Source organism: Cebidichthys violaceus, unplaced genomic scaffold (genome assembly GCF_023349555.1).
Source record: "Cebidichthys violaceus isolate CVI_PGR_0920_01 unplaced genomic scaffold, fCebVio1.0.p SCAF_15, whole genome shotgun sequence".
In the NCBI taxonomy this organism is placed as follows: Eukaryota; Metazoa; Chordata; class Actinopteri; order Perciformes; family Stichaeidae; genus Cebidichthys; species Cebidichthys violaceus.
This window is the reverse complement of record NW_027176318.1, coordinates 10611058-10625525: the sequence shown is the minus strand read 5'-3', so window position 1 is coordinate 10625525 and position 14468 is coordinate 10611058. Positions and strand designations below refer to the sequence as shown.

Genomic DNA, 14468 nt, shown 5'->3' with positions numbered 1-14468 from the left:
CACATCCCTCCGTTTCTAACGATGCCTCTCCATCACAGCGGACGCGTGTCAGCCGGTGAGTTATCGGCAGTGAACTAAAGAAGCTTCGATGTTGATGAAAGGCGGTGCCGGATTTATGTCGGGCAGCGTGTCTGTCAGATGATACAAAAGCCTGAAGGCAGTTATGTGACTACAAAGACAAGACCGGTTCAGGAAGGAAAGACGGCGCTTCCTGTGTGTGTGTGTGTGTGTGTGTGTGTGTGTGTGTGTGTGTGTGTGTGTGTGTGTGTGTGTGGTATTGAATCTACTTGAATGAATGGGTTCCTTTTCAAATCGCCTGTGAGATGTTAGCTTAGCTCTGTCCAAAGGTAACAATGCCAGCCCCTTGTTCTGTCCTTCAGTTTTCTGTACTGCTTCAACAAACAACAACAATATTGATTAGTGAACTTGAGAGGTGCTGGTCGTCTGATTTGGTTACATTTGGACAAAGCCAGGCTGGCTGTTTGTTCCCCTGTTTCTTCTAAACTTAGCTTCCGGCTGTAGGTTCATACTCAGCACCCAGACATGAGGGCGGTGTCAATCTTTTCCTCTAATTCTCGGCAAGAAAACTTAATTCTCAAAATGTCTAAATGTTCCTTTTAGAAGCAAAAGCTATTTCTAACTTAAAGTAACTACATTAACTTGGGCTACAGAGGTCTGGACATTGTTCTATTTCAAACTTGTAATCTTCAGCTGCATCCAACGCTGCCTCAAGCGACATCACCTAACGTTCTACAACTGTTGTCACATTTATATAGTAGTACAACAAAAGACCTGTAAGCAGACTTTGATTTGTCTAATCGGTGGAGTTCCCCTTTAAGATTTAGAAATCTTAAACTTCAACATTCAAATAATTAGACATTCATCTGACTCTTGGCCTTATTCATTCATTTTAAGGAAACCACCAGAACCAAATGGTAGCTAACATTAGGTGCCTTTAAAATCAAATCTTACATTGCCTTTGTTATTTATTAAAAAGTTCAATATGATCAGGTGTTTTGCTTCCACAAGGTATAAACTAAGACCGATGTGAGGACAGATAGTTGAGTTTGTTTTGATCTCGATGCAGCTCTGTCCGACAGCAGACATCTTCTTATTTTCCTGATGCCAAACTACATCCACTATTGATTTTTAGAAACGTTCCAACCAAAATAAAGAACAGCCAAGTGTTGCCAACTCTTTCAGCGAGCAGCACTTTCTGCCTCCAAATTCACTCCCCTAAAATTTTCCTTTGAACATTTTTTTTTTTTTTTTTTTTTTTTTTGTCAGGACATTTATTATTAACTTTTATTGATTTATTGATTGCTGTCAAGATGTAAGGAGAACTTCAACAAACGACTACCAACCCTAATGATCTTAATATTCAGTTTACATATTCAGTAATTCATCTTTTGCTTCATAAATACGAGCAGAACTTTAGAATAACATTAATGCATGTGGAGAGATTACCAACTGTTTTACTGAATTGTACCATCTAGTGAAATCCAACTGAACCGAGTTGAAGCAGGCTTCATACTGAACGTAGCCCAACTGACTTGCTGCAGCTTGTCCTGATTAAAAGCTATAATGTGGTTCCTGTAATAACTGCTGATAACCATCTTATCACAAACCCCTTTAATCTCAAGAAATGTCTGCTATCTTAGTATTCCTAGCATTCACAAATGTCTCAAATTGATTAATCATTTGCAAGACATTTCAAAGCCAAAGGGCATATTTAAATCATTGAAAATCGGTGCATCACTCATGCTGTGTGCCTTGTTGCCTGATAACATTCAAAAACAGGTCCACAGTCATGCTGTGTTCACGACTGTCACCTCTGCAGCTCCCCGCCACATGTGGCAGAGAGGCAGATTGTGTGCGCTTCTAGCTGACGCAGCAGTGTCAGTCTGGACTCCATCACCTGGACGCAGTGGGGAAGGGCAAGAGGTGTGTGACGGGAAGCGACGATCACGCCAGCTCCGGCGCTCACGCTCGGCATGACTAAAAGCGACTGCTTCCCCTCTGCATCGCAGGCAGAATTTCTCTGCACAGGACACACACTTACTCTCTGTGACATGAAGCACAGTGCAGTCGCTTCAGCAACCAGTAGCTGTCCCAGCCTCTGTCCCAGCCACTCGCACAGAGGAAGTAGGAAAGGTAACGCAATGTAAATGAGGACTGCATGACACAAAGGGGGAAAGAAAAATAGAGGAAGAGAGTGATGAGGCAATAAAATCTGAGAAAGGAAAAAGGGAGGCATAATGTCAAGAGGAAAGCCAGAGTGTGTGTGTGTGTGTGTGTGTGTGTGTGTGTGTGTGTGTGTGTGTGTGTGTGTGTGTGTGTGTGTGTGTGTGTGTGTGTGTGTGTGTGTGTGTGTGTGTGTGTGTCAAGCTTTTAAAGCTGACTGAACCTTGGATGAAAGGAGGTGGAGAGTTTAGAAGCGGCGTCTTCCATTAGGAAGGAAGGGACAGCGGTCAGTAAAGGACACTCAGAACTCCACCTCCTTCACATGCTGAGAAGGAACTTGTGTGTGTGTGTGTGTGTGTGTGTGTGTGTGTGTGTGTGTGTGTGTGTGTGTGTGTGTGTGTGTGTGTGTGTGTGTGTGTGTGTGTGTGTTGATGATGAGTGTGTCTAAATCCACCAGCAGTTGAGCCAGCGTGCCAGCCTGCAACTGTACCTCTCTGCCACACAGCACAGCAGCACTGCAGAGGATTTGGCAGCCCAGAGGATCTGCTGGAGCGGTTACAGATTTCGGGGTGGGGTAAACACTCGGCTCAGACCTGCACCTCACTGCGAGCTCGTCGACACTCTGCTGCAACAGTCCGGAGATGAAGAGGAGGAGGAGGGGGAGCGTTGGAATCCGACTTTATGAATCCTGAGAGTTTCTGAGTCGGGGGCCGTGCACGTGGGGGGTGGGTGGACAGAAGTAGGGGGCTGGTGTGGAGACGTCAGTCCTCTGCTCCCTCTGCTCACTCCTCCGTAAAGGATCTCCTCTGCCCCTCGTCGTCTCCTCTGCGTCTTTTGGTGGTCTGCAACCCCGGTGCAGAAGTGCGCCGGCATGGACCGAGGCTGAGCGGATGCCGCTGCCTGACAGGGAGTCTGTGAGACGGCCGTCCGCTCCTCCCCGCCCTGGTCCCCTTCATGCCGTGCTGTGGGCTGGGCCATCGCCGGAGAGCACAGCTTCCATATGTGAGTTCGAGGCTCTGATGCCGATTTTTATCACGAGGGTTAGAGGAGAGAGCGTGCGCGAGAGAGATTAAGAGAAGCCGATGAAGCCGACAGTCGCCGGCATGTGGAGACCAATGTGATTAAATGTGATTGTTTCCCGATGGGTTTTGCTGTATGAATAATTGATTTGTGCTGCTGTTTCACTTAATGCATAACTTCACTGAAAATGCCAGTGTTGCTTCAAAGCACCAGACTGAATGGATCAGTGGACGCCTGCCAGCTCCCCCCCCCCCCTCAATGTTGATCACTGTTCTCTGCTAGACCTCTATCCTGAACCCGTTCCTGAATGCTGCAGGATTTAGCAGAAATATTTCAGCTGCGCCGGCCTGACAGTTTTCTGCAGAGCTCCGTTCCTGCCTGCCAGACACGATAAATCTTTTATTTCGTATTTATTCCGGGACACCGCCGAGGTTGTAATGTTGTTGAATACAGAGGGTTCACACTGCAGGCACATGCTCGGTGGACAGCTCCACTTTATTGGGCTTCGCTGGTTTATTTCATGTGTCCTTTGTGTTTTGGTGCCTGGCATTGAGAGCTGTGTACTATGATCATTAGACCACTGTGGCTGTTTGTTGTAGTGAAATGCAGTCAGAGGGAAATTTGGGCTTTTAACAGGTATGACTTCAGATGGGAAATTTGATGATTCGTGCTTTTTTGTTTTTTATACTGTTCTTTGAATCATTGATTTGATTATTTTCAGATTTCTAGGGTCTCTATTACACTGTTAACCAATAGAACAATGCAACAGATATAGATTTTAATTTTTATCTCATCCACACAATTTTCCAGTACTGCAGTTACAGATGGTCTTCCCTAAATTAGTTTTACCACTAGATGGCCATGTTACACTTTTACACTCACTCTCACACACACACACACACACACACACACACACACACACACACACACACACACACACACACACTCATGAATACATAAATATACCATTTCCATGCAGAGAGAAAATGTTTCAACGCCCTCAAGGCTCAGAAATTAAGTTTTCATGAGGTGTAATTTAAAAAAATTCTATTTTCAGAAAGGATCCTCCGAGACAGAAGCTCATTGGACAAAATGTTCTGAGCTCAGTGAGCCACGTCAGCCCTAGGTTGACTAAAACAGGTGATGTGTGAAGACATACTCCTATAATGTGACGTAATGATCTTGTTTTACGGCTTAAATGTTTGTAAAGTTTGTATGAAATACTGTAGAGCTCAAAGAATTAGTCACTCTACAGAAGTTTAAAAATCAGCTTACGAAATTGCGACAGCTAGACATTTCTCACCTTTTGTATATACATAAATTGTATGTAATAGTTGCCAATTATTTTTCTGTGAGTTGTCTTATTGATTAATTGTTTCAGCCCCAATATACACATGTTCTACCTGGTCACAAACACCAGTTAAAGAACAACATGCTCACATAAAGTTTCCTGACTTCACGAGTTAACGAGGATCCCCCGAATGTTCCAATAAGCAACTGTTGTGATACTCAGGGCTGCAACTGATGAGTACTTATAATAATTCTGCCAAAAGAAGGCAGCCTTTGAAAAGGGACCAAGACTTTTGGGCCCATTATGATGTATTCTGTCTAAAAATGTGGACCTTGAAGCGTCCAGCTTCTGAAATGCGCCAACGTTGTCTCAGAGAAGGAAAACGTCTAGTGGACCTGCGCCGACTACCGTAGTTTGGTAACGCAAACTGGTTTTGCAGGCTGCATTATGCTCCATCAACATTTACTGTTCAACTGAGTAAGCTTTAATTTAACTGAGTGGATTAGTGTATAGACCAGCTGTTGACACAGTCTAAGCCTCATGTGTAAGGTGTTTGCATGAAAACAAACCGTTCAGTGTGGTGGAGTATAACCGGCAACATGTGTTTGTGTTTTATTCAAACTAAGCAAGAGAAATGAATGATTTCTGTTAAAACCAGAGATTTTGCCTCTCAACTGTAGCCAGTGCTGACCCTGAGAGGACCTCGGCTCTTTCTCTGACGCTCCTCTCACATGTTTCCAATGTGGAGCACCAAACCGCCGTTTTACGTCTGAAATGGGGCAGAACGTAATTCCGCTCAGGCTGGAATGTGGAGCACGGAGACCCGGCCGGATGGGACTCTAACGCTGACAGACTGAGGGGCCGGTCCCAGACACTCCTCACGGAAGCTCGGCTAATTGAAGACAGCAGGCCCTACTGCATTCCCCCGTTCGTTAGCAGACTGACCTGCATCTGCAGCAGTGGTAGCCACAACTATCTGTGAACTCAGCAGAGAGCCAATGAAATACACAGAGAGTTTATCATGCATGTAATTCAGTAAACTGTTGGAAGTATGTGGCATGAGATGCAGTACATCACAGTTCCTATGATCAATAATAATTTATGTATTTATACTGTAAATATGTATTTAATACTGTAAAGTAAATACCGTATATTTCATATGATGAGTGTAAACTTTGACCTGCTGGGGGCGCTAAAACTACCCTATAAAGCATGAAAAATGGCAGATACTGAGGTATTATACAAAACTCTATAATTATTCCCAGAAAACACTGAGCGCTGTGTGTTGGTGGTGAGCTAATCTCCCATGGCGAAAGTGTGACCTGGAATTCCCAGTTTTCCAGGCTCTGGGATGCACGCCCGGAGAGGAGTGTCGGGCCAGCGCAGAGCAGACTGGAGCAAGGTTTCCTTGGCAGCAGTTGTGCGTTCTTTCACTTTTCAAGAGAATATGGAAATGCCCTGAAACTGAGCAGCTAATTGGCCACAGAGGCCCCGAGGAATGTCTCGGATTTAGGGTGGATTTTTATTGCTTTTGCATAATCCATCAGCTCACTATGGCACTGGAAAGTGTGATGTATGGATATATATATCTGTGAGGGCACATGTAGAGTATAGCTTCACTGCAGCCTGGAAACACTGATGTCAGGGACACAGCTTACTGAATCTGTGTGCAGAGTTTTAAAAGTCTTTCATGGAGGGGAAGACAATTTTCAGTCCGTACAAAATATACTGTATTATATTAATGAAATGATGAATCGATACATCTCTACAGGTGGGCTTTCAGCTGGTATGTCTGTTTGAGAATCCTTTATTTGGGGAGTCTTGGTAGTCGTATGGTTAAAATGCATACTGCATATCCGCAACATACCCAGTTTGATATAAGTTAGAGACCTTTGCTGCATTGCATACCCTCACCCAGTATCATCTGTCCAGTATCAGTGAAAATGAAAAATAATGAGTAGAAAATGTCTTATTGGGTTGGCTTTGTCTTGGCTGCACCAGCTTTTGTTGCCCATTATTTATAATTATTTAAGTTTTGCTGAATAATATCCAAAATAGACTTTAATCACATCTTCAATCAGACAAGGGTCTGCAGCCACAGCCGGGCTGGTAAGCGTAAAATAAACATTTTGATTGCAAACTGTACGAAATGTACAAACACTGTATGGCCAGTGTCTGTAGCTTATATCGTAAAGAATCTCTGCTAGCGTGCGGTTTCACATCCTGCCGCATGAGATCCATACATGTGAAGTAATTTACTCCCTGCAGTGAATGTTAATTTTATTCCAACACGTCATATTGGCCGCTTCACTGCTATCAGTGGAAAGCAGCTGCTTTGAGGCCTGGAGTGCCATCATCCATTTCTGTGAGGCTTGCAGTTTCTGGCACAATCTATTCAGTAATTCCATTTATTAGCGTTACGTTACACTGCGACACATGGCTTTAGGAAGGAATATGTCAGTAGTAGATTCTCTGCTGTCGGTGGAGCTGTTTTTATTTGCTGCAATATATGAGACAAGGTTTAGTTTAAGGTTCAATTGGACACCGTCGCTCCTTATGTACTTTCGCTTATCTTCTTGCACATCTTTACTCTCCACTGTGTCTCCGGTAACGACCTACGGAAAGTAAAGAAGCTGCAGACAAAATGGACAATCGTGCGACCATTAGAGAGCTGAAGGAGCACCTCAGACAGGAGCAGCCAGGCCAAGCCGAGCATCACTTAAAACAGGAGCAGATGTTGTTTGAGGCCAATTAAAAGCAGAGAGATGCAGACAACCTTGTGCACCAGAGGGCGGCTGCCAGCCCATATGGATACGACAGACAATTAATTAGAGCGGCAGATGTTAAAAATGGATCGGGCGCTGTGTAAAGTCTTTAGAACTCCTGGAACCTTAAGATATTAATAGCTTGATATTTGTTGCCGATTGTCATCAATGATTTAATTATAGGTTACTATATACAAGTACAAATTTAACAATTAATAGTTTCTGTCCTTTTTCAAGCAGAAATGACGTGAAGTTCAAGTTTCTTAAATGTGATGATTTTCTGTTTTTCTTTCTCAGATTTAACGGTCAGGACCGTTAAAGAGACTAAATAAGCATTTCACAGACTAAATGATCAATCGATGAATCAAGAAAATAAGTTAGTTGCAGGCCTAGCAAAATTCTTATTTATTTATGTGTTTGGAAATGACCTACTACTGTAAATATCAGCCACGTTGTTGGTCATTTGTGTTGCAGACTGTTGGTTTGACGTACTGCCACCTTCATGTTCCAAGTGAAAGCATCAGGTTGTGCTGCTTGTTTATGTCTGTGGTGTTTTCTACCGCCGCTGGTCTGAAGATCTGTTTCTTCTCTGTGGTTAAAGTCCACTTAAGTGCAGCCGCTCAAATCGGCAAGGATAGCCTCACAACCCTCCGCTGATCTTTGACAAGTAATCCGGATCGACTTGTGCAAACAGACGGAGAGGAGCTGCTGCTGTCAGAGAGACGAAGATGAGACAAAAGTGAGTAAGAGGGTAGATTTCATTTTGGGTCAGAAAGCAATGCCACCACTGAGCATCTTTTATCCGTCACGGCACTCGTCTCTTAGCAAAGAGGTGTCATGACAACAGGTGCCAGCCGGGCGAGGACGCGTACCCCTGAGAGGGAGATGGAGGAAGAGAGGGAAGCGTGTCGAGGAGGGAAAGGGAGAACAGATGAAACGGGAGGATAATAAGTGAAGGAGGCACCTACAGAAGATGAAGACGAGGTCAATCGCGTGAAGTTTCCCCTCTGCTACTTCCTGTTTGTTTTCTGTGTGTCAGGTGTCAGTGACCCGCCAGTGAGCGGAGAGCCCCGTCCTCTCTTACAGAGAATCAGTATGTTCACCCTAATGCTTCTATAAGCCCCCCCCCCCCCCAGGGAGCCGGCCACAAAGATCTGCTCCGCGATTGGGCGCGCGCTGAGGCTCAGCAGGGCGGGGTTAAACCTGCTGGGATGTTTCATATTCATACTCAGCGTGAATACATAATCAGTCCATCAGGTCACTGTGTGCCGTCAGGAGGAAGAGACTCTTGACTTTGCCGGATGATTCTTGTGTGATCTTGAGTGAAGAAAACTTTTTTTCATCGTTTTGTCTTCCGCGTGAAGTCTGAGGTCTGATCCCGCTGACAGATGCCGGGTTCAGTCAGAGCCGGCGTTTTGGGTTGGCAGGTTTGCAGGGCAGATGACGACCTATGGCTGAGCGCGACGTGCCCCCGGCCGTCACCCCTGATCCCGCTCAGACCTGCCCACGCAACAACAGGCCGCGGGGCCGAAATCTGCTGAGGAGGGGGGCTCCTCTCTCCGAGCTACGGGGCCCGCTCCCGTTGCCATGATCAAACAAGCCAAGAATAAAAATGTCTCCTGGGTGAGTGAGGTGTGTTGGTGGAGTTTTTCTCTTCTACTCGTGAACTGCTCACTCTGTATGTGTGGCGCTTTCTATCTATGCTGTGCTTCTTTTCAAAACTACTGAAAGCGATGTAACATTTTCGCATCACTATTGATAAGATTTTGTGGTTTAACAGATTATGTAGAGACTATTAGAGTACACAGCCATTGGTTTTTGATGCTCCTGTGCCCAGTGGCTATTCCAAAGAGAGGCTTAGAGATTTAGCTATTATATAACTACAAGCTACTACATGCCCACTTTATGAAATCTGGTTATCAGTCCGCCAACTCTGCCGAGTTACAAGGAATGCAACTGATGTGGAGTTAAAATTGTAGACAAACTTAAGGCTGAATCTGCAAGAAAATGCATATTTGATTGTTTCTACTCTTAATAACAAGAGGTAGACTAGTATTTTCTGTCGTGTTGGCCTAGGTTTCCTTTAACGTGTGTGAGTTTGCCATCTGATTCTTTGCCAGTGCAGACGGATCAGGGGAGATTAGAGTGAGAGTGGCTTTGCGAGGATGAAATCAGCTACTTGGAGAGGAAAAAAAGTGGGGTGGGGGCAGGGAGGAGAGGATGTGATGGAGAATCTACCTTCTATCTGTCTGTGGACCTTTTAAAAACATATTTATCTCTCTCTCTCTCTTGATCCTGCAGCTGTGTTACCTCCAATCACTCAGCTCAGCCTCTTTGTTATGTAATCTCTCTTGGTGGAGTTACTGTATGTCAGGTGCAAGTGAGACAGTCATGGTGTGATAAACCCGAGACTTAATTCTCCTCCATATACACCGTATGTTGTGGTCTCATAAACGGGCATTCATGTTCGACACTGCGATCATTTTTGTGTCTCTGTCCAGTGTATTCTACGTGTGCATGTGTGCATGAATAGAGATGTGCATATGTGTTTTCCTCCGGAGGGAAACACTGCTCCACTTTTGCTCAACCCACCCATATGCCGCATATGTCTCGCTGCTACTCTGTGCAGCCCAGCTCGCGCTCCTCTCAATGAACCTGATCACTGCTGCACACACAGAGCACCTTTAAAGTAACTTAATGTCTGGTGACATAGTGGTACAGTGCTGCCTCTCGGTCTCCATTCATTATCAAATGATAATCAATGGAGCGTACCGGCAGTCTTACAACCGTTTTACCAGTTTTTACATTTTCATTTCGATTTTTTTTTTTTTGTGACTGCTGCTTTTTTAAGTTTAGGAACTTATTAATTATGCATTTTTCACACAGAAGTAGGTAAGTCTAGTCAGGGTGTTCAAGGTAAATTTCTATAAGGAAAGTTGGCATAAGGCAATAGGAAAGTTTATTAGTTGGCCTTTGACGTTGTTGTAGTGTGTCAGGGCCCTTGATGAACGACTGACTGATGGTGCTTTTTGCTAATAGACTTTTACCAGCTGAGGGCCGTAAATATAAAAAAAGCATTAACGCTTTCAGCACCATGCCGTGTGTCAGGACGGCGCTATCGGTCACATTGATCGTAGAAGCGCAGAGCGGCGTCGATTAGTTAGCCAGTGGGTCACAACAGAGACTCGCAGAAAAGCTCCGATTACAACACACACAGAGGGAGTGTGACTTCATTCTCTGCTCTGACGCCATCACTCCACTATATCGTTACATAGCAAATAGTTGTTTGCTCCTATATTAATGTTCTGCCACGTGTGGTGTTTTGAAAGCGATGACGACTCCCTGCGTGCCACTTGTGCAAGTATGAACACATTGGTTGCTGCAGACAGCTGCAGAGCAGACGATATTGAGACCTTTAAGACGCCACCTGGGGTGGTTGATAATATCGTCAGGAATCATATTACTGGGACATTAAATATTTGTGCCCAATTTCATGAAAGGATAGTCGACATTTACACGTAGTCCAAACAATGGCCATCCTCACATCCTGCTGCTGGTGGAGCAGAAATGTCCCGCAATGTAATTAAATTATTTATTCAAATAATTCTGCGCCTCTGCAGAGCGCTGATCCCAGGTATCTCCTTGTCTGTCCAATAAGCCTAATGACATTGAGGGCCACATTCATAATGACATTGGTAGGCAGTGCCAGGCGGATTAGGACTCCAGATGGTGCTGTTACTGCCCGACTGTCTGGCCACAGATGTACAGCTGCAAGAGGTCACATGTTTTACTACAGCGGGCAGCGCTGCCGCTGCAGCCCAGCAGCTCGGCATCACACACAGTCTTCAGTCACACTAAAGCTGACTGTCACAAGTGTCCGTTCACAAGAGTGTTTCTGGAGTTTGAAAGTGTGTGTGTGTGTGTGTGTGTGTGTGTGTGTGTGTGTGTGTGTGTGTTTCTCGCCGCTTTTTTATAGCGTCACGAAGCTGAGTTTACCATGCAACAGATGTCGCACTATCAAATTAAAGCTTAATGCCCGGCCAGCTGAAGAAAAACACTTCAGAGCTGACCATGACACCGCAGAGCTTAAACACTCGATTGTGTGTGTGTGTGTGTGTGTGTGTGTGTGTGTGTCTTCTGCTTGTGCCCATGTCATGTGTGTGTGTGATCCGTCTGAGAGACTCTTCGCTCCACATGAGGCGTGACACTTGCTGGTCGAGGAGCTCTTGAGGGTGACAGCGTCTCATCACCCAGGAAGTGACACCTGTTATACTGATAAGAGCAACTGTAGCGCAGCAGTCTGCGTTATCCCTTTTTGACTGAGGCAGAGAGGTTGGTTGTTTTTTTTTTTTTTTATGCCAGGCGTCAGCTGCTTGCACCCCTGGGTCATGGTACTCTGAACAAAAACCAGGGGATTTGCATAATTCATTACAGTCGCTGTGGAGCGGAGAGGCGACACAGGTGTCCCGGGCATTGTGGGAGAACGAGCATGTCTAAGAAGCCAAAGGTAAAAAAAAACAAACAAAAAAAAACCACACAACCTGTTCTTGTTTCTGTGTTAAATCAGCAGCTTACTCCTCTATCCAGAGCTTGTACTGTTACTTGTAGCGCTTGCTTTGTTTTCTGAAAGCTTTTGCATCGTACGTACAGCTTTAAGAGTGCTTTTTCTCTGTTTGAGAATTCTTTTTCGTTGTGCGTTTTTTTTGTTTGTGACGGCGTCCAGTGTCACGGTCTATATCCTGTTGTCTACGTAGGCCTATGTACTGTAGGAAGTAAACCTCGCATAAGTAGAGCTTAGTTTTTAATCATGGATTCACGGGGGACTGGGTCTGCCTGTTGGTCCCGTAGAAAGACATTGGTGCTTGTAGGTGAAAGACAATCTGCTGGGTCATCTTTCCTCTTCCTGTGTGTAGATACCTCGAACAGGTCTGGTGAGAGAGTCTGTTCGTGGAGCTAAATCCCATCTTTGAAATCTGATTTAGATGGTTGGGAGCGGCATGATTTAATCTTTCTCATTTTACACAATGTAGGGCAGTATTTCCCAATCTTTAAACTCGTGATCCCTTGAAATTAAAATTTGTTGTTTTTCCTTGTTTCTATTTCAAGAATTATTAGAAGCGTCACTTACTAAAACGCATTGTATGTCTATCTAAACCTGACAGAAGCGTAAGATTTTGTTTGTATTGTTTATATCCATTGTTTACTAGCTAGCAGTTTTCTTCATTACTGCGTTTGTTGTTGCATTACTACGTTTATTTGTGCGTTACCACCAGCAACTGTCAACCAAGCAATAATGAAAAATGGGCAGCAGGAATATGTATTTTGTGCATGTGTCCTCATGTAAAAACATTGCTCCATACGCTTATCAAAAACTCCTCAAGGAACCTTTATAAGAGGTTATTGAGAATCCATTACTTTACTAGAGAAAAGCAACCACTGCTCGCTTTCATACAACCTTAGCAATATGAAATCTTTGCAGGTTTAATTTAAAGAATAGGTTTTAACCGTTTCTGACCATGTTTCATGTCAGTCATTCTTCTACTCTAAATCCTGGATTGGTTGAAAGGCAGAAGCAGATTTAAATCTCCTTACTGAAAGAAGCAATCATCACAAAGTGAGTCAAGGGATCAAATGGACACAAGCAATCACCCCCGCGGGTGTTATTGTGTGCCGCAACGGATCGTTCCCTCCCTCCTGTAGCGATGTACGGTACACAGAGGATCATGCGACGACACAGAAGATGATCGTCTCTCGCCGAACTGCTCAAACTGCGTGACGGTGTTCAACTTAGGAGCCCATCGGTGACGTCAGAGTAGCACACAAAAGTGTCTTTGTTAGTCCAAAAGTGTACAGAAAAGTGTACTGTATGTCGTCTGTTATGTGACAGAAAATGTAATGCGTCAACAGAAGCAATCCATCAACGTTTAACTCAAACTCTTTATTGTTTTTCGTATATTTAATGAGACTCGTGGTGCATAATCCTCAGCGTCGTCCTTCCCATTTTGATCTTAATTTCTTATTTCTAAAAACGTTTTCTGAGCTGTCAACGTTACAGTAGAGAAAGTCCTCTTTTCAGACTGTGGTAATCAGTGTCAAAAGAAGCAATGAACTAATATTACTAACAAGTGTTATCTGTGTGTCCAGAGCCTGATATAGATTACTGCTCTGTGCCGTAGACCTGCGATTTAGACCGAGCCAGGCTAGCTGTTTCCAATCTTTATGCCAAGCAAGGCCAACCAGCTGCTGTCTACAGCTAAATATTAATGAACATAATTAACATCTATAACTCCAACCAGAAAGCAAGTGTTCCCTAAGTGACAAAAATGAGTTCTTGTCTGTTTGTCAACAAATATGCACGTGTAACCCGTATCCTATCTAACCACTAACTCATCAGACATCAGTCCGTCCATTCAACTATACATCACCACTCATCGTGTGTACAATGATGCGGGTGCCTCTTGATCTCGTCCGTTGTGTTTCACAGGGCAGGCGGTGTTACTAAGTGTGAAAGTGTGTTTGCGCCCAGTGTGCGAGTGCCCTCTGTCAGTGTTTGCCTGACCTGTGCATGACTATATTGGTCACAACGGTCACAATTTTCCAGCTGAAGAGTTTTTCCTATGACTCCATGTGGTCCGGCCGATGTGTTGATGTGTTCAGCGAGCGTAAAGTGACTCAGCGCCACACACTCGCACTGCAGCCGCCAAACGCTGCACACTGTTGTGCAAGTCGGTGCTTCAGAAGTGATCAAGTCTTTGCTCCCGTTCGCTGTCCAGCAACTCTGAGCTCATGATCTTCATTCCTTTGGGCATGCTTGACAAGTTGTCTTGGTCTCCACTGACTAAACACATCTTGGGGAGGGTAAGCTTTACTCAACTTTCGACTTTCAATCTTTGTTCTAATCGCACATTATTAGGCCCGAGGCTTTAGATGCCACTGCTTCAGTTGTACAGAAAAGTGCAGCGGTGTTGTATGATGTGTGCACGGGTTCGGTGGTTTTCTCCGGTTTAGCCCTTAGGTGGAGCGGAGGAAACGGCAGTCGAGCTCTCGAGTCGCTCAGAGGGGCAGCAGGAAACGGAACAGCTGGGGCTTCTATCTCTCTTCCACATCCTCTATCTCCAACCTCTCTCCCTCATTTTCCCTCCTTTTCCTCTCTCTCATTGTCTGTAATTAGAGATGGTCCCATGGCTCGAGTGGCCCTGCATGTGTTG

General features: G+C 44.7%; 1 protein-coding gene across 3 annotated transcripts in view; it reads left to right on the top strand.

Moving 5' to 3' along the window:
* Positions 1–14468, top strand: part of cacnb2a (calcium channel, voltage-dependent, beta 2a) — a 54804-nt gene that overhangs the window by 8357 nt on the left and 31979 nt on the right. The window contains exon 1 of one of the 3 annotated variants that reach the window (XM_068709950.1): positions 3108–3186. The exons of the other annotated variants lie outside the window; for them this stretch is intronic. Coding sequence (XP_068566051.1) covers positions 3139–3186 — 48 coding nt within the window. The 5' untranslated portion in view covers positions 3108–3138. Of the gene's footprint in view, positions 1–3107; positions 3187–14468 lie in introns of those variants that run through there. 3 annotated transcript variants of the gene reach the window in all.